The 25,084-nt window shown below is 33.4% G+C and overlaps 1 protein-coding gene across 5 annotated transcripts; it reads right to left on the reverse strand.

Annotated features, from left to right (window-relative positions):
• LOC18594484 (putative callose synthase 8) lies at positions 64–23,171 on the reverse strand. 5 transcript variants are annotated; one of them, XM_018124779.1, is made up of 41 exons: positions 22,474–23,170; positions 21,701–21,801; positions 19,994–20,115; positions 19,800–19,881; positions 19,555–19,662; positions 19,196–19,315; positions 18,937–19,029; positions 18,748–18,839; positions 18,250–18,376; positions 16,445–16,582; positions 16,296–16,372; positions 16,023–16,179; positions 14,840–14,965; positions 14,649–14,766; positions 13,816–14,144; positions 12,279–12,331; positions 12,124–12,184; positions 11,166–11,247; positions 11,030–11,079; positions 10,550–10,636; positions 10,354–10,488; positions 10,173–10,264; positions 10,014–10,095; positions 9,771–9,931; positions 9,467–9,590; positions 9,278–9,372; positions 9,039–9,186; positions 8,578–8,729; positions 7,573–7,679; positions 7,361–7,483; positions 7,187–7,255; positions 6,843–7,005; positions 6,640–6,751; positions 5,349–5,468; positions 5,159–5,274; positions 3,922–4,005; positions 3,330–3,442; positions 3,016–3,245; positions 1,003–1,851; positions 556–741; positions 64–467 (listed from the first exon to the last, which is right to left on the reverse strand). In XM_018124779.1, the coding sequence occupies exons 1-41, from the start codon at positions 22,742–22,744 to the stop codon at positions 237–239; spliced, it is 5,886 nt and encodes a 1,961-aa protein (XP_017980268.1). In that variant the 5' UTR covers positions 22,745–23,170; the 3' UTR covers positions 64–236. The 5 variants fall into 5 exon arrangements, with proteins under 5 accessions (XP_017980268.1, XP_017980267.1, XP_017980266.1 ...); XM_018124778.1 differs by having other exon boundaries at positions 8,542–8,729; XM_018124777.1 differs by having other exon boundaries at positions 3,016–3,442; positions 22,474–23,171.

Here is a 25,084-nt window from a genome sequence, read left to right on the forward strand (position 1 = left end):
AAAGGTTTAGGTCCCTTACTGCTCAGCTGGATTACTTCAAACAGGAAACAACAGCTTGCCAGGTTTAGTTTCTTCAAATTTCTAACTTGCATTTCTATACCAGCAATTGAATGAATCAGTGTTATTTACAACCATGTATGTTTTTGAGATCTTTTGCTGTTTTACTATGAAAGTTTGTCAAAAAGACTTTTTGACTGTACAAATAAAATGCCAGAACCCTTATCAGTGTCAAAAGATTATGTCTGCTTTTTCTTCCCTGCCAGAATTGGTTGGATTTGCAAATGCCTATTGAAAGCCTGATTGAAAAGAAATCGAGTTTGGAATGCTGAGATGATCGGAAGCCATGCCAAAATAGCAACTGGTGCAAACAGAACCGAACCCATTCCATAATCGTATGCTTGAACAAGGACCTCGGTGAAGTGCCAGAATCCGGTTTTTTCTATTATAGGCCTCACAGCTTGAGCAACCTGAAGAAAATAAAATATAAGAGGGTATATGAGAAAAGCAGGGAAGTTGAGACAGATCAGGGGGGAGAAAAAACTCATCTAAACATACCAGTATCAAACCCCATCCAGTTGGCAGAAATGCTAGACAGCAGATGATTACATCCTTCAAAGATAGTTCACAGATGATGGAGAGAGTAATTACAATGGCAAAACAACTTAGGAAGAGGAATGCCTTAAAGAACCTAAACATCAGATGGTAATTAGCGCTGAACAGTTGCCTTCCGATGTTCACTGCCTGTACATCATGTGGAGATCATGTTATAGTTTTTTAAACAGAAAAATGAACAGGGTGCTTTGGTGCAAAAATTCATAATTAATCAGATTTTGCAAAATAAAGCTCGTATCAAGTGAGAAAATTGAAGTGACAGTTGAAAAGTAAATTATTTGAATGATGTTAATTGACCAGTGTCATGTAGTACAAAGCTGCATGATGTGTATAGTTTAGGTAAAAGTGCAAAACTATACTTTCAAATTAAGAAAAGAGTAATGAATTTACCTTAACTGTAAGGAAAACTGCAAGAATAACAACCCAGGAAAGCACATAAACCAGAAAATTTTTGCTCTGTTGGGAGATGTCAAGATGATAGACCAGGCCATATTGATACAAGAAAAACCGAAGAGACAGAAGTATTTCAAACAATCTAGCACCATATCCTGAACGACGAAGGTGAGCCTGTTCATCATTCCACCAAGACTGCCAACTCTTATCCTGCTGAATTCCAATACCCCCTTGCTCCTTGATCCACTTATTCCAGCCTTTCCAATCATCTACTATCTTGTCCCAACTGAATCCAGAAGGATTAAATAGAAACGGTGCAAATAACCAAGTTATGGTCATGAACCAAACAGAGTAAGTGATTAATACATATGCCATGCTGCTCTGGTAGGACCTCCTGAACAAATCATAAACAACTAACAGCAGCAATAGTTCAAATCCTTTAACAAAATGACTTCGTGAATACAATCTGTAGTTCTCAGTGAAGCTGGCATGAAACACCACAACCTTACGTCCAGTAGGCATATATTTAGCTCCCCCATGCATAATTGTGCGACCATAATAATGGGTTTTTGTTCCAAGGGAAAAAGTAAAAAAAACAGCAGCAAGCTGCAGTTGCATAAGAACAAAATCTTTAAGGGCTGTAAGAAAACCTTTCTCAAGTCCAATCTCCATCACCATTGGTAAGCCGGTTAAAAGCCCAAGCTGGATAAATGATTGGGAAGCAAGAGCTGTTTCCAACGATTCTATGTTTTGCATTCTAGCCTCGAGGAGGAGTGCCTTTTGCAGTCCACTAAGAACCAGGTATAACTGTCCGTAGAGGAACACGTAAATTCCAATCACTGAAATCTGGATTTTTACAGCAGAATTAGAGCATAAAATGAGAAGGGTAAATATCAGAAAAGCTAGGGATAAACTCTTCTAAGTTAGTAGAAAAAATCATTTAACTATATTCATTGCAAACAATTTGACATTTCCACACAACACTAAACAGAACTACTTTCTGTTTTGCTTAAATAGAACCAGGAGCTTAAGAGTCACAATGATTATTTCCAATCATTTTGATAGGCCTCCAGGGCAGTCCATTCCCAGTTGTAGCCATATCAAATTATGATAATCATCCGGTTTTTTCACATTAGTATCTGATAATTTAAATACGTATACATTTATACAAAAAAATTTACAAGAGAGATTTGGAGGTGCTTCCAATAAATTATTAGATATTTTTAGAAACATTTTAAACACCTATTGAACCTTAAAAAAAAACCTTAGGCATATATTAATAATGATAATCTTATTAAATACCTACTGAACCTATGATAACCCTAACCATATATTAATAATGAGTTTTTAGTTAAATAAACTATATAAATATGATGAAACTTGCATGATAAACCCGTCCTATGCTTTTCTTATTCTTAAATTCAATCTTAAAAGGATTGTATCCAAAGGTTTACATGCAGGCAGCATCCATTTGGAAGTCTCTGAAACTCAGACCCTCCAAAGGCAAAAGGTTCACCTTCAAATGACATACCAAATATGTATCAAGGAGCATCAAGTGACTACCCTTTCAGACAGATGATATTACTATTCTCTAGAAGTAATTTCTACTGCATAGCAAATTAACAATACCAAGAGGTCAGTAACTTATCAGATGATAAAACATGAGAAGCTTCTCGAGAAAGCTCAACTGGTGAAATAATGAACATCTTTCCTTATTCTTTTTATCACCAAACCAGGCATAACTGGCTGATAGAAAGGACAAATTACTAATAAAACTAATAAACATCTTGTGTGTTTTTTTCAGTTTTCACCTATATAAACCTTACTTGTCTGTTTCTATTGTATTTTACATAAATACATTCCAAGATATTTGGTCAGTAATGTGATGCTTCAGTGGTTTTGATTCAGCATAGACTATATTTAAAACTTTTTTTCACTACCAAGAAGATATACTAAATTTATCAAGGTTGAATACCATAAACATCAGCTAATTCAGTTTGAAAGAATTACCAAGCTACTGAAGTAAAATCCAATAGTTGTGAAGTAACAAGATAGCATCCGAAAAAAATCAAATTGACGTCCAAGACGGTGTATGTCACGGCTTAAAGTTTGTTCACTATTCCCATTAGCCACTTTGGCTTCAAACTTTGAGATTTGATTTAGGCCTACATCACGACCTTTGCCAACTTGCAGGTACTCATGATATGTGATACATCCCCGTCGTAAAGTTGAGTTAAATCCTACACGATATTCAAATATATTTAAGTGTAAAGCAATTATGATTAAAAGGTCAGCATATAATATTTGAAGTAACAAATTCCTACCGGCAAAAACATCCTCACTCAAGTTGATTGTTTTGGATGCTTTGCTTATGCCACCTCTTGTGATGTGAAACACCCTATCAAATATATCTGGATGCCCATAGTGGAAGCGTACCCTGTATATAAGGAAAAAATAACAGAAATGAATGACTAAAGCAATGATCACATTGGTCGATATCAAAGAATTATAGAATGGAACAATCTGAGCCTTAGCATAACATGAATAATAAAGAAACATCAAAATAATTGAATTACAAAGATGCTGGATAGCTTAGATAGTAAAGTACTTCAGTAATTTTACCAAGGACTTTGGAATCAAAACCTGCTTTAGCCAAGGATAGATGGGTGTTAAGGGTGGGGAAGAGGCTGTCAATCATTCGTGTATTTAATAAAAACAAAAACTCTGGCATCGCAAACATAGACACTATAAAACCAAGATAAGATTGCCCAAAAATAGTAAATGTGTCAACCCTAATTTATGGAATTCTGGAATGTTAGATGATACCTGATGCAAGACAGACACATGCAGTGCATTATAAGTACCATAATTTACTGAGATCGAGGCATTTGCTAACAGAAATAGGGCACAAATTACCTGAGAGGGTTGGCAAGAAGCCTTTGGCCAATTGTGACAAAGCTGGTTTCTTGATATGACATAAACCATGCCAAAGAAGAAACACTGCAGTTTGAAAGAAATGTATTTTCAGTCTTTAAGAAAAGCATATCCTTTCACTATCACATAAAAGAATTATGGATTCCTAGACAAATACGTAACAAATAAGTGTTCATGATAATTCAATCATAAATTTATAGGTTTGGCAACTATGCCACTATACCACATTTTGGTTATTTAAAATTTACATGAACATTAATTCTAAGATTCAATGCTAACTATGCCACATAACAATGGTCCTTTTTTTAAGATGCTCTTCCATTTAGGTAAGCACAAGCAAAACAATATCTCAGATTTTTTATGCAAGGTTTGCCAACTTCATCAATTGTTTCCAACAGAAAATTGTTGTTTAAGATTGTGATGCAGCATCCAAATATTAAGTCAATCCCAGCTTGCAGTCAAACAAGAATAACTCATGAACAGAAATCCAAATCTGTCTTGGAATTTATATTAGTCCGTCCTTGTAGTTAGAATCAACATAATTTTTATGGCACTTAAGGGATTAGATCATAGAATGAATGTATGTATTTCTTTCATATCAGAAAAATCAGTCTTGCAGAGCTCTCTGTTTCTTTCTTCTCCTTGCTGAAGACTGATTTTGCTCTGATTTTTCTATTCTTTTCCCATCCACATTAGATTGTCCTACAGTTATTACAGCAAAAAATCATCATTTTGAAATTTATATCATGAACCAAATGAAACATAGGCAATTATGGGGGCACAGGAACTATTTTACAAGATAAACAAGATAAAGTTGTAGTTCAATGTTGTGTAGAAAATTTGTTAAAAACTAAAGCCACTTATTCCTGAACCAATATCTAATATCTATAGTCTATTTTAAGTTTACTGCCAGTTTTTCTTTTTTGATGTGATATGCTTGTAAAGTTGGTTTCTCAGAGATTACTTTTGCCCTCCCCTGTTCACAAGCTTTCTCATATTGCTAGATTGTTGTTCATTCTTGCTTGATCTTTATAAAATATTTATTCATTAGCTAGTAAATAAAGTCATAGGTCAAATGACTGATTCTTAATAGATAATGCTTTCTTTGAAGTTAGACTCTTTTGGTTTTGTTTTTATAGGTTAGTTACCCAGCTGAAAGGTTATAACTCATCCAGACACAAGATGAGGAATCATCAATTATGGGTTCAAAAAATTAAACCTTCCAGTGAATATGTGCTCCCTCAAACCAAGTATTGTGGGAGGGCGCCGACCATGGTTCTGAAGAAATTCTTGCAGAAGATTTCTCACTTTAAGAGCTTCTTCCAAATAATTGTCCTGTAAAATTGAATCAGCATGAGACTAGAACTGCATCCAAGGCATTAAATTTCAACTACTGGAGCAAGACATACTTGGTTCATATCAATTGTTTGGAGAGCTTCTCCACGTGTGAAGATTATAGCATGATTTTGATTTTCAGGCTTCCCTTCGCCAATGATGGGTGGACCAGGAAGCTTTATGCGATATATCACCTGTAGATGAATACTAATCAGATAAGTTTCAAGACAGCACCTTAATATAGGGATAAAGGTCGCACGTTAATAGGAATTGTGACATTATAAATATCCATATAATCATATAATTTTAAGCATAGATATGACAAGTATGCCTTCAATGTAATACTGTGAATGTTATTAAGTCTATTATTGCTAGTAAATAAACTGACATGGTATTTTATATTTTTACTTTTTTCACTATTATATTGTAATCTCAAAAGAAGAACTATTTCCTGATACTTTTCATTGTATTATATACTAATCCTTTGACGGCATGCATTGTACATGAGAAATGGCTACATGATAGACTAACAACACCGAACACAAAAAATCGTATTACGAGAAAACTTGAGATAAAGAAAAGGAGTCTAAACATGCATTGCACTTTCAAGTATCAATGATGGGATAACAGTCAAAATTAATTGGTATTTAAAAGTACGTAACATCTATAACACTGTACAACCTCATGTTGACTAACATGAAATGGAGACAAACACCTGAGATATTTTTTTTTTAATCCATTTTTACAATTACATTTCTCATCCTTCTATGGTTTCTCACAGTATGAAATTGCTTTGAACACATGTGAACATAATCATCAATAGAAGTAAATTTGCAAAGCATGTTAATAAAATGCTCTGACCAACAAGTAGAATCATTTTAGTAAAGTGCAAAGGTATTTATAAAATACTTTACAGCTTTTGCTCACATTATGATTTTTAATTGAGTTCCATATCCAACTCATGCAATCAGTATGCTATATTTCTCTCATAGAAAGATATGTTTGGTTTTGGTTCCAAGAAAAGTTGAAGATGATATTCAAGTTAGTCTCCCCAAAATAACAAAATTGAACTTTATAATATTAAAGTAACTTGAATGATCTCCAAGGGACAACTGGAGTCCTGTTCTTAATGAATATGATGACCATCTCTCACCTAGAGGCAGCGAGTTACCTTAAACAAGTCCCCTGCTCACCATATCATCTGTAATACCCCCCCTACAATTTTCTTTTTCCAGTTTGCTATGTTACTCGAAAACATAGGATGTTGTAATTATTAATTAATACTTAGGAGATAAGATTGGTTGAATTTAATTTTCTGGAACTTCATTAATTTTCAAAAAAAAAAGTAACTTGCATGATTTATACCTGGTCAAAATTACCCACAGCTTTTGCCAATACAGAAGAATAAACCTTTTGAGGCTTATCTCCTACTATTTCTTCTTTCTCTTCAATATATGCAACACGCAGAGCTGGATACCTACAATCAGCAATGTATTTCATTATTTAGATGTCTAATATAATTCTTATGCTTCAATAATTATACAGTTTTACTGTATTTGGGAAGTTACCTTCTCATCAAATCTTTTATGTCTTCTGCACGAGGGTCTCCAGAAGATTTTTGTGATCCAAACATTTGACAAGAGATAACATATGTGAATTTCATGTCTGCTAAGGCATCTAATTCAGCAGATAACTTGGGATTATTTCTTTCAATAGCATCCTCAAGAATGTCTGGAGTAACACAATTAGACATGTGGAAGAGAAGAAAGGCAGAAAAGGCTAATTAGTTTAACCATTCTCATCAATATATAATCTTATGACATCAGAAATCCTTGGGGATACAGAAAAATATTAAACATTGAATCACAAGCAGAGGTGCTAAATGCATTTGATTAGGTTGAGGATCAGTAACCTTTATTCTCAGGCTTTTCAACGAGTGCTTGTAATTTTAAGGCTTCTCTATAGTACATCATTCCTCTAACTGTCATAGTTAAAGGAACAGAAAGAAATTAGTGATCATATTTACAAAGCATTTAAGGTTCACTTACAAGCCAATTAATATATATTACTAAGAAATTTCAAGCACCTGTTCTGCTTAGTGTTTGGCCTCGAAAAGAAGCCCAATTTCTAATTTCTTCCTCCTTGCTCTCGTCAATCAGTTCATTCAAGTTTTGATACCCCATACGCTCCAAAAAGTTTTTCCACTCATCTAAGAAAATAGAAGGAAAATGCTAGGCATTTGTAGCTGTACCCAAACAGATACTGATAAGAATTACTACATAGATAATATTTAACTACCTGGAAATATGTTTTGCATATAGAAGATGATAGAAACTTGTCCTTTGCTTGATTGTAGCTCCTTCATCGAAAAATTGATATCCTCCATGTAATGCGGGGTTATAACACTGTTGGTTCAGATATGATCTACATACAGTTAATTGATATAACAGGTCGACCATATGCCTTTTAAAGAAATTAATGCTGATATTATGCAAGGTTGTAAAGTAATAGTGATTATTACAATAAAAATTGCCATCACGATATGCATGCAAGTAGCTAATATCAGCAAAAATTAGAAATAAAATACATGGATAAAATATTAATACAAACAACAAAAACTTGGCATCTTTTTCTTTTCTAACAGCACCATAAAGAAAGTTATTATTAGTAAAAATTCATGTAGAAATATTGCTAATGTAATAACAGAGTAACACAAGAAAAGTACAATTAATGGAAAAAGCTTAATGGAAGAGTAAACTTTTGAAGATGAAGAGGATACCATGATACTGTTTACATCTAAGTGCTGTACTTGAAACTGTCAATAATTGGTAAGTATAATCACAAAGCCAAGAGAATTGAATTTAAACTATCTTTCTCTAACTTCATTTTTTCCTAAAATACTTGAAGACATATTGGAAGCTTCAAAATTTACATGCATATAATATGATGCTCCAAATATAAGGAAAAGCTCATGAAGAATTGAAAAACCCATCTCAGATGCATACCAAGATCCAACACTTGAATCTGAGTCTTAGCAATATAAAAATCAAATTAAATCAAGTATTCCAAGTACATCTATCAAAATTAATAATCTACCTATGTCTATTTCCAATTGTGAGTTTATGTTATTCACGATTCATTTTGCATGACACATAGCATGGTTAGGCTGAACACAGTGCCCCAATCCTAAAAAATTAAAAGACTATAATCAATCAGAACCAAATAGACAACTTAGTGAAAATAAATATACAAACTTAGTATCTTTACCAAGAGAAAAATAGTGACAGGAGAAGACAATTCAACCTGAAAGACAACATCTTGCGTACTTCGGGCGCACTAGGCATATCCATAAAGAGGGAAGTAGCAAAGAATGATATACGCCTTCGAGCATCTAAGTTTGCAGGTATGTCCATTGCCTTATCTTTGATAGTAAGCAATAAATGCAAACGCTTTATCTGCCAAATAAAGATTTAAATGTTTTTGTAAGTATATTTTTCAAAATTACAAGCCTGAATGGCTGCATATTTGCCTAAATTAGTATACAAACTTATTCTACTATAAATACATAACATGGGTGCACATCTGTGTCTATGCACATGCATGAACACCTGTTCCATGCATGTGTATAATAAAAATACAGACACCAATCTTGCTAAACAAATAGCCACATCAAAGCAGTATTTTGATCCTTTGAGACTGATATTATATTGGCAAACTGGAAATGCCACTAACTAAAAGGACGGGAAGAGAGACAGAGCATTTACCTGTTCATTCAAAGTGCCATCGTCTGGCAAGGGAAAATAGATAGAAGTCTTGCCAGCAGCAGATTCAAATAACTGTCGTTCAACCCTTCTAGGGGAAGCAGTCATATCATGCACAGTTTCTTGGGAGGATTCTAGCAAATCCAATACTCTACATGCATTTAAAGATGAATTTCAAAGAGGTTAAGAACTAGAATTTATCTCTCAGAAATGGAATAAGAAAAGAGTCCAAGCATTATAACCTGTGGCCATTTGCCATCATATCATTTGTTACAAGCTCAAAGATATCTTGGAGAACTTCCACAACTTTATCATGTTGGTTTTTATCTCCCTCAACCTTATGTTATGCCATGGCCATGTTATGAGATTTGTTAGGGAAAAATGAAAAGAAAGAATTATTTGCAATTTAGCTTTAGCAGTGTAACACTTACTAGCAATTCAAGCAACTCAACAAATTTAACTTGTAGAGCTGGGAGCTCACTCATCTTAAAATCCTGGAGAAAACTTGATTCTTTAATACTCCCTTCAATTTCATTCACGATATTGAATACAACCCTAAACAAGAAATACCACAGGTTAACAACACCAGGACAAGCTAAAATTCAGAAGCACTTAGAAGTCCATAATTCCAAATTTATCTGCCTACCAAGAAAAAACAAGATTGGAACATTTTGTTTGTCCGCACCAAGAATGTCATACAAAAGAATATACATATATACATAATGTTCTTCCTACCTCTTTTCCAGATCACCAACAATAAGAATTTCAAGGATGCTCTTCACTGACACATAGCACTCCTTTAAAGCAGAGTACATGTACTCATCCTTTCTAATCTTTCTAAAAAGCTTCTTGTCCTTCCCCACAAAATCTCTTGCAATGCTCAGTGCTGTCGAAAACTAACAGGAGGAGGGAACAATGTCAAGGAGGAATACTGATGATGAGACAAAAATACAATACTTTCAAAACGAAAAACCATACCTTATTTGCAAGAAGGAAGATAGGCCAACGAATAATTCCAGGGAATAACCCTGATGTAGGAATCATCATCAAATCCATTTCCCTGTCAAGAAAAGAAATATCTGAGTTAATTACTTATATATATCCTTGAAGAACACTTAAGCAACAGAAATAATCAACCTGTTGCTTATCAAGTCTTCTGATCTAAAAGTACTGATAATTTGGTTCCAGACTAGAACAAACTTCTGATCTAAAGCTTCACTTTGAGACACCTGAGCAAACATCAGTTAAATATCAGAAAGGGAGAATACAAGACCCTCTTATCGTCTATCAATGATATTCCAAGTTCTGGATCTTATACCTTGCAAAATATGTTCTGGAAGAAACTCTTTGTTCTACTCTTTTGGCCTTTTTTTGATGGTGGTGGGATAAGACAAAGTTTGAATGCAGAAGGCAACGAGTGAAATCTACTTCTCAGCATTCCTAATGTCCGGATCTACATAACAAGTGGAGTTAGTCTAGTGCTATGCTGCTTATGAAAGAAAATAAGGTCATACCTCACCAAGATGATGCAAAATGCCATAAAGTCCTCCACAGACTGTACAATAAACAGAATACCAGATCTGTGTGTCCATGAAATATACCTGAGATAATTTTGAAACAGTATATGAATGTTAAGGATTAAAAGAAATCATTGAACAAAGTAATTATGATCGAAGAACTGATTCATTAGTTAAATCTGCAATTTCAACTTTTCTTTTTCTTTTCAAATTATGTTATTGAACAAAGTAAATTATGCACCAAGAACTCATTCATTAGTAGAAACTGCATTTCAACTTTGCTTTTTCTTTTCAAATTCATTACAGAAAATATGTGCATTATTAACTTAGTTTCTCATTGCCAATGCTGAGATCAGGTGGATGCCTGGTCTTTTTTATGTAGATATGCAATATGTTTACTTATTGGAAACAAGATTCAGCCAAGCTCAACCTTCCTAATTTAAAGTGAAAGTTGCCAATCTTTGGGCAGAAACTTACGACAATTATGGGAGCCCACACGGCCACAATAGCACCAGCATTACTCCTGACTAGAAGAGAATACAAATATTTCTGATTACAAATGTAACTCAAATGTGACTCTTAAAAGACAAAAGGACAAAGAGTTGAAAAATACCTTTGGGGAAAAGCTCATGCCAATCATATATTTGCACACCAATTTTCATAATTTGTCTCGTTGGTGCTATTAGGGGTTTTATCTACATTGTTCAATTAAGCAGTAAGAATTAAAAAGTTGGCTCACAAGTGCACATTTCTAACCGCAATCAAACTTAGAAAGAACACTTGTTTACTAAGCGCTTTAGGTTTATACATCACAACAAAAAAGGACCATCTAGTCAGAATTAAATACTGATTTCTTTAATAATTTTTGTTTTTTATTTCTAACTTCACCTTCATCAAATAAATTCTGCAATGAAAAAAAAAATCCTTTGACATTTTACAACAATCACTAATGAATCAAATGGCTTAGGCCAATACAAACTGAAAAGGTGCAATAGTGCAGAAGACTAACTTATGACTGACACAGTGCTAGTCACGGCACAAGGATATTAGCTTTAATCTTTAACCAGTAACTGGTAGCCCAATAAGGAAAAGAGAAAAAGAAAATCTGTCCAACCAATCGCAGCAGTTTCATCAATCAGGACTAGCGTATGTCATGCCATAAGAATTTCCTAACTATTAGCTTGATTGTGTTATTCCAAAAGAAATGTGAGTCTAAATACGTTTTGTACAATACAAAAGTATCTTAAGAATAGTTTTTTGATTATGTGGTCAGAAATAAATGTAGCACTTTATGTAGCACTGCAGCTTTCATTTTTTAATTTAATATTATATAATATCTTTTCACTATAGAACTATAGCTGACTGTTTGAGAGATGCTATTTCTTCCTATGTTAATTGTGTCTATCTAGTTAAACAGTTACAGCATTCTAAATAACTCTTTGTGCCTAGAATCTCCCAACTTTATCAAAAAAGTGATTATTTACCAAATAGTTCCGCAAGACAATCACATATTTGCATTTCATGGTATCATAATTTCATAACACAGAATAAGCAGTTACATTGTTGCTCACCTCGAAACTGTAGCTGAACACTAACTTGGTTGACAGCACTAATATCCAAAAAAATGTATACCTATAATAAAAAGACAAGCATTAGGGGTGATTTTTTTTTTTTCTTAAAGAAACCAGATACTTATAAAGCTTCACTATGGTAATATAGGTCATACTTGAAAAGTGAAACTTGGGTCTCCTGCATTCCCCGCCCAACATATAGTCTAGGCTACAAAGCGAAAAGAAACTTAACCAATGTTTTCCAAGTTTAAGACCAATAAGCAATAAGGTTAAAGATGAGAAAATGTACCAAAAAAGAAAATAGCATGAAATATAAGCTAAACATAAAAGCCTATAGGTACTTTTAATTTTTTTTTTTTGGGATAAATACCTTTCATTTGGTTTTAAAATGTTAGCATTGTTCCACAAAAATCTATGATTAATTAATGAAAATGAAGGTATCAACTGTCTAGATGAAAGTTTACTTGAAATACAGGACAATTATGAAAGGGAAAATATGGTAAATAAATAAATAAAGCAAAAGAAAGTTAAAGTCATCATTCGTGCATATCTTTTCCTAGCAAAGAAACAACCATTTTTTCATCTAACCAGCACTTGACAATGATTTACATTGGTAAATACAGCAATTAAGTATAGTACCTATTGACAGTACCAGTGTGCCAAATTCTTGCTATGATTCAAATAACTGAACAATAACAGTACGCAGGTATTTATGAAGCAAGGATTATTTAGAACTCCACTGAATTTTATATCACATTCAAACTGATTATGGCATGTATCCAGTTAAAAGAATTTCAGTCCTTTTAGAAATATGAAAAATGTTTAGAAACTATGGCCATTAGAATGTCTTGCTTTCTAAAACAAAAGAGTACAGATGTTATTAAAAGTTGTTGAAGATTGCACACATTTTAAAAGGACCAAATACAAAGGAATTAGCTCCTTTTCTTTTCATTAATAGTTTTCTGTACCTTCCAATATGTCCTTTTTGCAATTCTTCCTCTCTCTTTAAGGATTCTATAACTTTAAGTCTTCTCTTTATCCAAGAATGTGGAGGGAGAGAGAGAGAAGACTGCTGCAACATGATGTAATATGTCTAACCTTAATGCAAATAAACTTTAAACGACAAATAATTGTATACAATTATATAATCTCAACCATTCATGGGTGTGGGGTCCATGTGAGCTCCATATAATATTCAAGTGGAATGAGTGCTGTTCAAGATCAAGAACGAATTTTTCTTTTCAATTTTTTTTAAGAGGCCATTTTATCCTTCAAGAAAACAAGGTTTCTCATCATTAGTAATAATTAATCAAAAAAGTTTTTCAACAGAAACAGAAACAAGAGCTTTTTACTTTGTTTTAGCAACATATTAGATCTTTGTTGAGCATCAATTTGTCCATATGCTGGTACATTGACAAGGAAATTAACATGTTCAATAAATAATTCAGTGTATTGTTTACTTAACTATAGTACTTATTTTGGAGCGATTTTCAAACAATAATTTTGGTATGGCTTAATAAGCTTATAATTCATGTTTTACATATGTAATAGGAATGAACAATCCATAATAGGCATTATTATTATAGTGGTCTTCATAGTTGGTATTGCTAGCTAACAACAGCATGCTGGCTATTCAATATAAAAATACAAGTTTTGACTGAAAAGAAGAATTACAGAAGGAATAGTATTTACCTGTATCCACCTTAACATGGTTTTGCACATGCACCAATGTGAGATTTCTATGTACTTGCTAACAGCAGGAACAAAAAATAACACCAGGTCAACTGCATTAGTCATTAAGTATATTGCTACAGCAACCATAAAGGAGGAATAGCACCATTCTCCAAGCCAGCTTCCATATTGTGCAGAATAACAAGTATATTTTCTCCTAGAACGAGCATAATAGACAGGAAGAACAATGGTCCATATCACTGCAATAGCAAGCCTTAGCACTTGTCTCCGTTTTTGAGACAACTCCATTGTGTTTCTTGCTTTCCATGTGAAAATAATATCAAGAATTGCTGCAAGCCCAAAGCTGTATAAGGTTAACATTCTTTTCATACATATTCATCATAGATCTGATGAACGTATTTGTGAACATATTTTTGTACTGTACATGTGCATAAGGTTTGCAGAGAGAGAGAGACTGCTGTTACTTGAAATGAGGGACAATAAAAAAAATAGATATAGCAAAAAAATTGAGTGCTATTAGGAATATACACACACATATATAGGTTTGTATACATATATGTTTGTATGTATGAGTGTATATGTGTATGTATTAGCTGACACCTAAAAATTCTCCAATCAAATGACATACTTAATCCATTTTTCAGGAAAACAAATAATTAACTTGCTGTACTACATCATGATCATTTAAGTTTCTTTTCTGCCTCACTGGAAAATTATTAGAGTGTGATACAAAAGAGATAGAGAGAGAGAGAGATCTTTTGTTTAATGTCCTCTCCAGAACAGGTAATTTCCTTGTTTATTACTTATGTATGCTAAGCTATTTTAACTCATACCTTGTATGAGCTTAAGCATTGCAGATGTAATGAAGATGCTCATTATGTCCTCCATTATTACTGCATCAAGCACTTGAAGTGGGGATCCAACATCATGGCAAGCCATAATTATCATCGCCTGAAAAGGAAGCAGAGATGATGACCCCAACCCAGAATATACATTACAGGTAACAGTCATCTGGTAAACAAACCTGAAGGGATAGTATAAAAAAGCTCCACATCCTATCAAAGCTCCTAAAAATTTGCCAAAAAGAACGGATCTCTACAAAATTTGACTTCCCTAACCATATTGGTTCACGAATCTCCTCCAAAGTTACCTGTGGAGAGCAAGAGGCACATCAGCAAAAATGATGGGCACATATCAAATATGGAGCAGTTACGGCCTTGCAGCTGGAAGCCTAGAATATATTAGTTTTGTATTCAAGCATAAAGTCATGATCTCCATATTCATTGTGCTAAAAGTGCAAGAGGAAGACAGACAGAGGGAGGGAGGAAGGGTGACAGAGATAGAGAGAGACAAGAAGAGAGATGAGAGTATTGTAAGTCAAGAACAATACAGCTCGACTAATATGAAGCCATTTTCAGGATTTTCTCCTGCACCAAATAATCAGACAATCTTTCTTTGCCTACTCCTTTTAATCATGTAAGACAAATTACATGTCACACATTAAAATATATGGTCCAAACTAATACCCTCAATGAGATTAGTGACTTTGTAATAAATTCACTACTTACAAGGATACACATGTAAATGCTTGTGTGTGAATGTGCACGTGCATATATATTATATGAAAACAATCTAGAAGATTGATGTCAGAATTTCCAGTTCTCTTTCTGCATAGTTACATTTGAATAAGAGGCATTTCAATGCACCTCCGACTAGATTTTGATTAAGAAGCATTTTTACATCATCAAGATTATCAAACTAATGACTCACTCCCAAGTTACTTCACAAACTTTCCAATCTAAAAAGATGTAGAATGCTGGCTCTTTGTGAAGTTCTTCACAGCATCAAAAAGCAAGTACATTCTCCACACACACCTCCCCCCCCAACTTTGTTTTTCCTTTGCTCACTGTCCAAATAATTAAATCCCAACATCAACAAACAAACAACTTGGAGGGATAACATCAATACATGCAATAAAAGGTGACCCATTACAGTTAGTATATTTGTGTTTATGGCCTTTTAAAGTCAACGCAATGATCTGCCAACTAAGAACTTGAATAACAACAGTATGCAAGTATCTTCCACAGGCTAAAAAGAAGAAGACAGCTGTGACACAAATTTTAGCAGGTAGAGATGGATAGTATACTTTTACATTATTGTTAGGTAACTATTTTATATTTTAATCATTCATAGTGAGGGTCACTTACATCATTTAACCCCTGTTCTTCATCTTCATTTCCTTTTACCTTCCTCTTTTCTTTAGCAGTCCTAGAAATCTTAAATTTTTGCTTCTTAGGAGACTGCGTACAGAAAAAATCATGTTCCAGACGCATGGGCCAACCTATTAGGAAACAATCAGGAGACCTGAAGAAATATTGGCAGTTATGATTACCCAATGTCTTAACTTCTCGAAATAATAATTTGGCAGACAAGCCAAAGCAGAAGTTCAATATAAAATGAAAATGAAATAGAAACCTAACCAGAAAAACTCATTTAGGTCATCATAGTTCCTCCATGTAGAATGGTCAGCTGTTCCACTTTTGTTCTTCTCAGCTTCCTTCAGTTTTTGACAACAGCATTAGATACTTATTAAAGAGAATTCGAAGGATGGGATTAAACTAAGCAATACCTCATATATGACTCTGTATATGGGGGTAACCACATTGCTGAGGAAAGACTCACGGCTTCCTCCATATGCTGGCATGACTGTATCACCAGTTGTCATGCTAACAGCACCAGTTAACATACCATGCAATTCACATGCCATCTGAAGTAAAGCAGCAAATGATGTCATAAACTAGTAAAAAATTGCAATAACACAAAATACACTTTTATATACTGTCTGGCGATCACTTACTGACCATAAAAATACAACAACAAATAGGCATGCAAGAGAATCAGATTTAAAATTCAAAACCTTAATATGAAAGTATCAAAAATTTCACCCAGCTGTTCATGTTTTGTGTTTGATAAAATGTTAAAAGTAAATGCTCATGCAAATCACCAAATTATTTCGAACCCAAAGTTAAGTTTACAGGTTTAATATTGCATCTGCTGATGACTGATGACTGACATGATCCTATTCCATAACAGTCTACAGCTCACAGATCATTTAAATGGAATAAAACATAAAAGAAAAACAGAACAGATTGACGATTTACAAGAGTCAAAATTTCCTGTACAAGTACAAATAACCAACCAGCCAAAAATTTAAAGGAGCAGATTTTTACATGACCAACTTGCTCTCCTAATACTTCCAATTTTAAATTTCCTAAAGGGGTAAGAGAAGATATGTGATAGTCATATTTGAAGTTGATAAAGTGAGATGGTTATAGCTCTTCCAGAATTATGGAAATTGGAATTTGAACCAGAGAAGGGAGGAAAAGAGAAACATATGTAACAATTCTTTCTTGTATTAATGTAGATTTACTAGTACAGAAATTAACACAAATTACATCTTATTCTCCTATTTTGAAATATACTAAACAACAAACCAAATGAACAAAGAAAACATTCCATGAATTGATGAATTAATTCATAACACCAGTGGTGCCAGAGCAAGATTAACCTTTGAGTAAAGGTAGTTTCATTCATGGTTACCCACAGCAATATGTCACTTTCAAGTCTAGAAGCAATGATCTTACTTTGACTACAAAAGCAATTGATTGCATACATTTCAACATGAAGAATTATATTATCTCTTATTGACTAGAAAATTTTTACCTCCGAGGAAACAAATAAAAAACCTCCATTCAGACTAGAAACCAAGGACCTAGATTAATGCCTGATATGATTTATGATAAAGTGGGTTTCTCTTTCAACATCCTTGGAGAAATCACTATATTAAAATATAAGAGATCCATCTCTTCAGTGTCGAGCACTGCTTTTCTTTCTCTTTTTACACCATCAACTGTCTTTTTGGGCCTTCTAGCCCTTTGCTTCAGATTTTTTATTGGGACCAGATCAAAAGACTTCTCCAAATCATAAGCTTTGAATTGAACTCATTCCCACTCAAACCTACCAAAATAAGATGTTTAGCAATTTTCTTATCATTATGACCCGCATGTGCAGGCATTACTAAGAAATTGTAGGTTTCCTCACTTTTTTATCTGGATAGAAAAAAAAAAAAAGAATAGACGTTATTCCCACCAAAAAAAAAAAGACCATCAAATGGTTTCCTCACAATAAGCAATGAAGTGTGCATCATGGATCCATTCTCCCTTAATGTTTAAATTGTTTTCAAACTCCTGCATTTTCAAGGCATCTGCAATGATCTGTAAGTCTTTCACTGTCATAGTTTATGCTCTCTATACATAAGAACCATAAGCGCATTATACCATGTTCTTTGTGACAGCAAACTTAAGACAAAATATAAACCCCAAGTTAGAGGAAGCCATAAGGAATTAATCAACAGAACCAAATGTTTGAGCTTACATGGTGAAAAATATAGCAAAGACATTCTGGCATAAATCGCAAGTTTGCAGCCTCTCCCCAAATAAGAAGATAAAGCCCTATATATAGAATTTTATATTGCTGGGCTTCTTGATTGACACAAGGCAATCTGCAAGAACAAATTATCCAGTTGTATGAAAATCTTAAAATTAAAAAAGAATCAGTACAAATGTTCAGATTAAAGGGAGTATGAAACCTAGGCCTGGCCTAGCAGTTACCCTTCATACGAGGGTTGAGGTCTAAGGTTCAAATCCTCTCTATCCCCTAAGATTTATTCACTATGTACCAACAAAAGAAAAAGGTAGTAATGAAAGGGAAAAAAAAAAGTGCAACAAAGAGATAGAATAAATCAATGGCAAAGAGATGGACAGAAATTTATAACAGATAATACAAACAGAAGAAAAATACACTGGTTGCCAGCATAAGATGGAAAGATAGAAAATTAAAGAGAAAAATCAGAAATTTGATTCACGCTCTTACCTAATGCTGCTTTTTCTGCCCAAAAATTTGCACCAGTTTGTATAATTTTTGAAAAACTTTCTCATTTGCTCATCAATAGCTGCGTCAACTAGCTGCCATGATAACATGCATGTCAAATGCAAAGAACTTTTAAGTTCAAAATAAAAATAAAAAAATTGAAAAAAAAAGGAAGTGAAGAAGCTAAAACACCTTCAAGGTAGACAATTGCTTCTGAGGTTGCCGAACAAGGACATTAGCAAGAAGTAAAACAAGATGTTCCCTCTGGTTGGCTACATTTTCTTTCTGGAAAAAGACACATAATATGAATTTAATGCAAGTCTTCAATGGATTAGATGGAACACAAAGGCCACTATTTCATAACTGTTAAATTTCATATGTCCTCACATGACAGATTATTTTGTTCAGTCAAAGAAAGAGGGAGAAAAACGAAAAAGGATATTTAGAATACCTGGAACCCAAAAGAATACTGAAGAAATTCAAACAAATCCAAGAAAGCCCCACGTTTCTGAAAGTTTTGGGCTGATGGTAAACCACGGACATTACGAACCACTGCAATAGCAGCTTTAATCTGCAACAGTTCATTAATTTGTCAACAAATCTATTCCATTCAAGCAAATGTTAACATGAATATAAAAGGACACAGAAAAATTCACAGCACATTCGACCAGTTTCTCCAGCTGTAGCAATACAAAGGCTCAACAGCAGAGGAAACAGGTGCTGGAGTTTTTGGAAAATCATGTGACAACTACCTCTTACAGATTAAAATATTGAGAAAAAATATCAGAGTTTATTCATGCAGCATCAGACCTCAGGGAATTTCATAATTGCATGCTGAATACCTCCGTGATCAAGTGGCAGAATGTTGTATGCAAACAACTCTGATTTAGCTTGGATGCTATCTCTGTCAGCAAGGGCCTTCAAAGGAAAAAAGAGATATAACATAAGATGACAAGTATAGTAACAAAATCCTGCTATTGCAAAATACTGTGGTAAGAAATGTACCCAAAAAAAATGTGGCAGGAAGGCTAAAATATAAGAAGAGAAAATAGAACCTGAGGACCAGCTGTAACTGTCTTTAATACTTCGTACAACACTGAAGCAATTATACATGCATCTATCAACTTCTCTCCATGACTAATTAAGAAAAAAACCACAAATTAAGTTCAAGTAGAGGACATAGATTGCAATCCAAAAAGTTGAGCAGAGCAAAAGCCAATAGAATATCCAAAATATTAAGCATTATTACCTATTTTCGAAATCAAATGCTCCAGCATGCTGGTTAATATATCCCCTGCTTTCATCATAAACACGTTTAAGTTCTCGTAAGTCACTCTGCTCCTGCCTTGTTGTTTTGGTAATTTCTTCATCCTATCAATCACATAGAGCATGCAAGGAACAATAAATTAAATAAAGGAAGAAAGCAACAAGGGGTTAAAAATCCCAAAGGGCCATGCTAGGAAAAGAATATGAATAGAGACAGGGAAATTCATGCAATGAACATGGCAAAATGAAATGCTATGGAAAAAGCAATGCATGGGTAGTAACTGAAGACTGATCATGGAGGAAATGCACATGAACCTGACTCTAATTATTATCATTTAGTCATTTTCACCACTGTCATTATTTTTCTAATTAAATTCATTTATTTCTCATCATAATTATTTTGTACTAATCAATTTCTTTGTTTTCTGGCCATGTTGTCATATGCAGGTTTGCACCTTAATTCGCCTCAAAGCTTTTCATCATAGTCTATAATTTATGGTATGAGACTTATTTGGCAGCTAGTGGCAGCATCCTAAATTAACCTTATATGATGGGATGCTTTAGAGAGATTTGGCTTGGAACGCTTAGAGTGGCACTACTAAGGCTTCTAAGGGACTAATTGATTAACCTTTTCTATAAAGCTCAAATACACACAAAGCCTCATCCTCAGCACCATGTTGTTCCTCCAAGTTCATAAATTTCTTGTAATTGTATTGACATTTCACCTTCCTATTGGAGGATGCCACCTTCCATGACACTATACATACCTCATCTTTTTCTCCAGTCAAGGGGATCTAGGATTAATGTAGTGAGTTACATTGTCCACTCCTCTCTTGCCTCTCTACAAGCTAGTATTCAGAGATCGACAATGGAGGAAGCAGAACATACCCCATTCAACTAAAACAAGTTTATTGACATTTCTTCTACATTTATAGCACAAAAAAAGGATGTGAAATTCATGAAACAACAATCTAGATAGACATAAGTTGTGTAAACGCACTTAAGAAAACTAAAATACTAGAATTACATATCAAAATGGATTATAGAGATTATTATGCCTGTGCTATTCTAACTCAAAATTATGCTTCTGCTTACAATGAAAGTATGAAGATAAGGTAAGAAACATGAATTTTAGCTAAAGTTACGGCAAATGGGTTAAGCTGAAACAAAAAACAAGGACAAGAAAGTAAAACTGTAATTAAATAAGAATGTAATGAGTACATGTGCATGTAGAAGAGCTATAAAAGGTAAAACAAGGTATAAATTAGTTGACATAAATATACACAATCAGTATTCCATTTGTCTCAAAAATGGAAAAACCTTAAAATACAAATAAAGATAGTATGAAAAAATCAGATCTAATAACAGGAAATTTTACCAGACTACGTAGGATAACAACCTAAATAATATTATAGCGAGAAAGAATTCTGGGGAAAAAACAGAAATTCAGGGATCATTGTGAAGAGAATGGCATGGTGAAGCTCAAAGAAATGTACGTATAGAAGGTCATGGGAATTGAGGAAGAATAATGCAAAGGAGAACCAAGGCACATGATAGCGTCCTGACTGAACATATAAGTGACTAACAATCACTTTAGTCTCCTGTCTTCCCAATCAATATGAAAAAACCACCTAAATAACCAACATTTCAAATTTAAGTTTTGATGATAAACTTCAATCTTAGTTCTTACACGTTCAAGCCGCTCAAGAAGTAAAGTTTTAAACTGTCGAACACCCCTTCCTGTTGAATTACGGTCCAAGTTATGCGCTATTTCAAAAGCATGAAAGCGACCTGACCCAGAAAGCCACATAATTAGTGTTGGATTTCAAGCGGCATTAGAATTAGCCAAACAGAGCTGTTCTCTAACTGATTTATGCATTTGTTTTTTATAACAATAAAATTAAAAATTAGCACTTAAACTAACATGACAAACCATAAAAGAACTCCAAGGACTAGAACATGAAGGTTTCCATACCACAAAGGTGTGGTAGCTTGTTTAGTCTCCTTTATTCAGTTACAGTGCAAAAGGTATTAAAATGAGGGTAAAGAAATAAAGTAACAATTTTAAACACCTCAGGTTTAGCATGCCAGCACCAGGAAAAACAACAGCCTCCATTAGAGAGCTCAATTAGTAGCCTTCTAATTGTTTCATTCCCAAAATTTTTCCTTTTATACTCCATGTAATTGAAAGGATAAACTTTCAATTGTTCACACTCATATTGAATAAAAGCCATCCAATCAAAAACTAATTGACTTGGCAATACTTGAGAAGGATTTGACGAGAAAGAACAACTGCTCAACACATTTTGGCTAAACATAACCCCCTAAATCACTAGAATTCCCAAGCCTCAAAACTCAAACTTCCCGTTAGCAAACTATAACTATAATTTTTCTGAGTCCTGGTTCAACCTAAAACCAGTAAAAAAAAAAAACAAAGACATTGAAAATAAAGAAACGACTTACAAAGATAAGCAACACGGGGAGCTTTCCATTCCAACATGTTAGCAACTCTAAGAAACCTTTGAATTTCAGAAGACAAAGTAGGAGGCAATCTTTCACTGTTAAACATTTCAGAAACATACCGACCACTGCGACTACTACTACTTTCACCGTCAGTAAGTGACCTTGTAACTCCCTTACTTTCTTCTTCTTCTCCATGGCTAATGGTTGGTTGTTTGTTGGGCTTTGGCTCTTCGTCAAAGATGGGATCAACAGGAACAATCTCATTTGACATGTTTTCTGTAGCTCTGAAAAGGAAAGGAGGGATGGGAATGAAGGGTATGTAAGAGGTGGGATTTTGATGGTTATGGTTTGGCTTCGGCTTTGCATTTTTATTGCTTTTGAGCTTGCTTAATGGGGTGTGTTTTCTGCTTTGGCTTTGCTTTTTGGTGGGAATGGAAAGATGATTTGTGATTTTTGTTTGTGTGATATGGTGTTGGCGCTTTTTCCCTCTGTTCCTCTGCTTTTGCTTTTCTTTGGGTCTTTTGCTTTACAAAAAAACTAAATAAATAAGAAGAAGCCGGGAGGAGGAGGAGGAGGGCCTTTTGAAAGTGTGCTGCGTGGGCGGTTTTTTTTATTGCTATAAAAAAAAGAAAGAAAAGCAAACGAGCAAAGCCAAGAGAGAGAGAGGAAAACAGAGGGAGGGATCAAATGATTGAACGTCTCCTCAAACTAAACTGATCCCACTCCTTTTCCTCTTTTATGTTCTTTCCATCTTCTCTTATTTTTCATCTCACTGCCATTGAACATGTTCAAGGAAAGAAAAGACTGCTAAATTTTCCCTATTTTTACTTTAATTTTAATTGAATCTCTGAAAAAGATATCAAACAACTGTAGTAGTTTGTTTTTTGGTTTGATCATTTTGTTTTAACGGAAAGATTACCAAATTTAATCCAAATATTATAAATTTTGCAATTTTTTAAAAAAATGTTTCAATATGTATTACACTTTAACCATAATTTACTCATTTTCAATTATATATGATTCTGCTTTCTACGTAATTTTTATTAAAATGCACCTACATATTTAAGTAACGTACTGCATCCTGGTATTTACATTATATTGATACTTTGTTCATTCTTCTAAGTCATAGTGTAAGTGTACAGACTTTGATATAATTTTCTGGATTTACTTTATTCTAATAAAATTTCAACAATTTATGAAACCGTTTATTATTGTACGTGAAGTTTTAACAGTTTTTTATTACTTTTGTCTAAATCTCAAGATAGAATTTCAAAAAAAAAAATTGATAATTTTTTATAAGAATTTTAATAAATTTTTGATAAAACTATATCGAATTTTCTATAAAATTCTATCAGATTTTTTATAAAATCTCAACAAAACTAACATCTTAAAGTTAAATTATTTAAATGAAATTCAACAGCATTTATACGTTTTCATTGGAGACGAAATTTTTTTTTCATTTTTGATGTAAAGCATTTTCAGTTTTATTTTTTTAATGAATTTTTATGAAAGATCCTTAAAAAAATAATCTTACAACAGAATTTTGACTTTGTCCAATAAAAAATTTTATAAAAATCTTTTTTTTTTATGCAAGTGAATAGATTTGTGCGTGGTTTGCGAAGAATTTTGACAAAGAAAGGATGAATACATAAAATAAATAAATAAAAAAAGGAGAAGCTCTAGGGCTAAGGAATATGCAGAATAAGGAAGTAGAAGAATAATAAGAACTGATTTAAAGGTCAAAGTCCTTTTAGGGTGGAAAAGCTCCTCTCATACCCAACTTTTTCATGCAAATTAAAAAAAAAAATGTGAAGAAGAAGACAAAATTAGGCAGGTTGTGGCTAATGGCTGCCTAATTATTTGTTATCTTTATCAAAAGCGTGCCAACCCATCACACGTATATATATTATTCAAAAGTATTTTATTTTATAAGTAACTATTTTTAAGTAATAAATAAAACAAACCTCAAGTACCAGAATGAAAAAGGTGATCATCACTTGCTGGAAATTTGTGGAATCATTTCGTTTTGCTAAGATTATAAATTAAGAGAATAAGATTTATTTTATCACAAGTTATATTTTTAATTTAAAAATTTTTTTATTAATATGAGATTCATGATATTTTATTTTATCTAATTATGTAATATTTTTATTATAATTACTGTCTCATTTATAAAAAAAAATTCACTTATCTTACACTAATGAAAAATTGAATAAACTTGAGTACAAGAAAAATTATTTTTTATTATTCAGCCTAAGATTAGATATAAAAAAGACACATAAATTCAGCTTGTCCATGGGTCAATGAGGTAATGGGTGTCTATTGAGAATGAGATTCAGTTGATATAATTGCAATGTTAAAAGAAGCTCGCTTGAGAACGATAATGGGGTAAAACTTTTAATCAGCTCTCATAGAGGCTGGCTCCACCAAGTTGTAAGGAAAAGTAGCTGATGGTGCAACGTAGTTTCTAACTTGTTCAAAAAGTGTTAAATGTGGGTTCTACTTGTAAAGTATGTCCACCGGCTTCTTATGCATTTAATTCTTATTTGTCTCAAAGGTTAATTAAACCAATAGGCTAATTAGAGAACAGATTCTCATAAAACAGTTGTTC

The sequence above is a fragment of the Theobroma cacao genome, chromosome 7 (genome assembly GCF_000208745.1).
Source record: "Theobroma cacao cultivar B97-61/B2 chromosome 7, Criollo_cocoa_genome_V2, whole genome shotgun sequence".
In the NCBI taxonomy this organism is placed as follows: Eukaryota; Viridiplantae; Streptophyta; class Magnoliopsida; order Malvales; family Malvaceae; genus Theobroma; species Theobroma cacao.

What these genes read in the sequence shown, in the direction of transcription:
- LOC18594484 (XM_018124777.1), bottom strand. Translation starts at nt 22,744, where the DNA reads ATGTCAAATGAGATTGTTCCTGTTGATCCCATCTTTGACGAAGAGCCA. An exon ending in TTTGCTATATTTTTCACCAT is followed by an intron (nt 16,583 to 18,249) that starts GTAAGCTCAAAC and finishes GCTTTACTTCAG; the next exon opens with ATGGCATGTGAATTGCATGG. An exon ending in GAAGACTTGATAAGCAACAG is followed by an intron (nt 10,096 to 10,172) that starts GTTGATTATTTC and finishes TTTTCTTGACAG; the next exon opens with GGAAATGGATTTGATGATGA.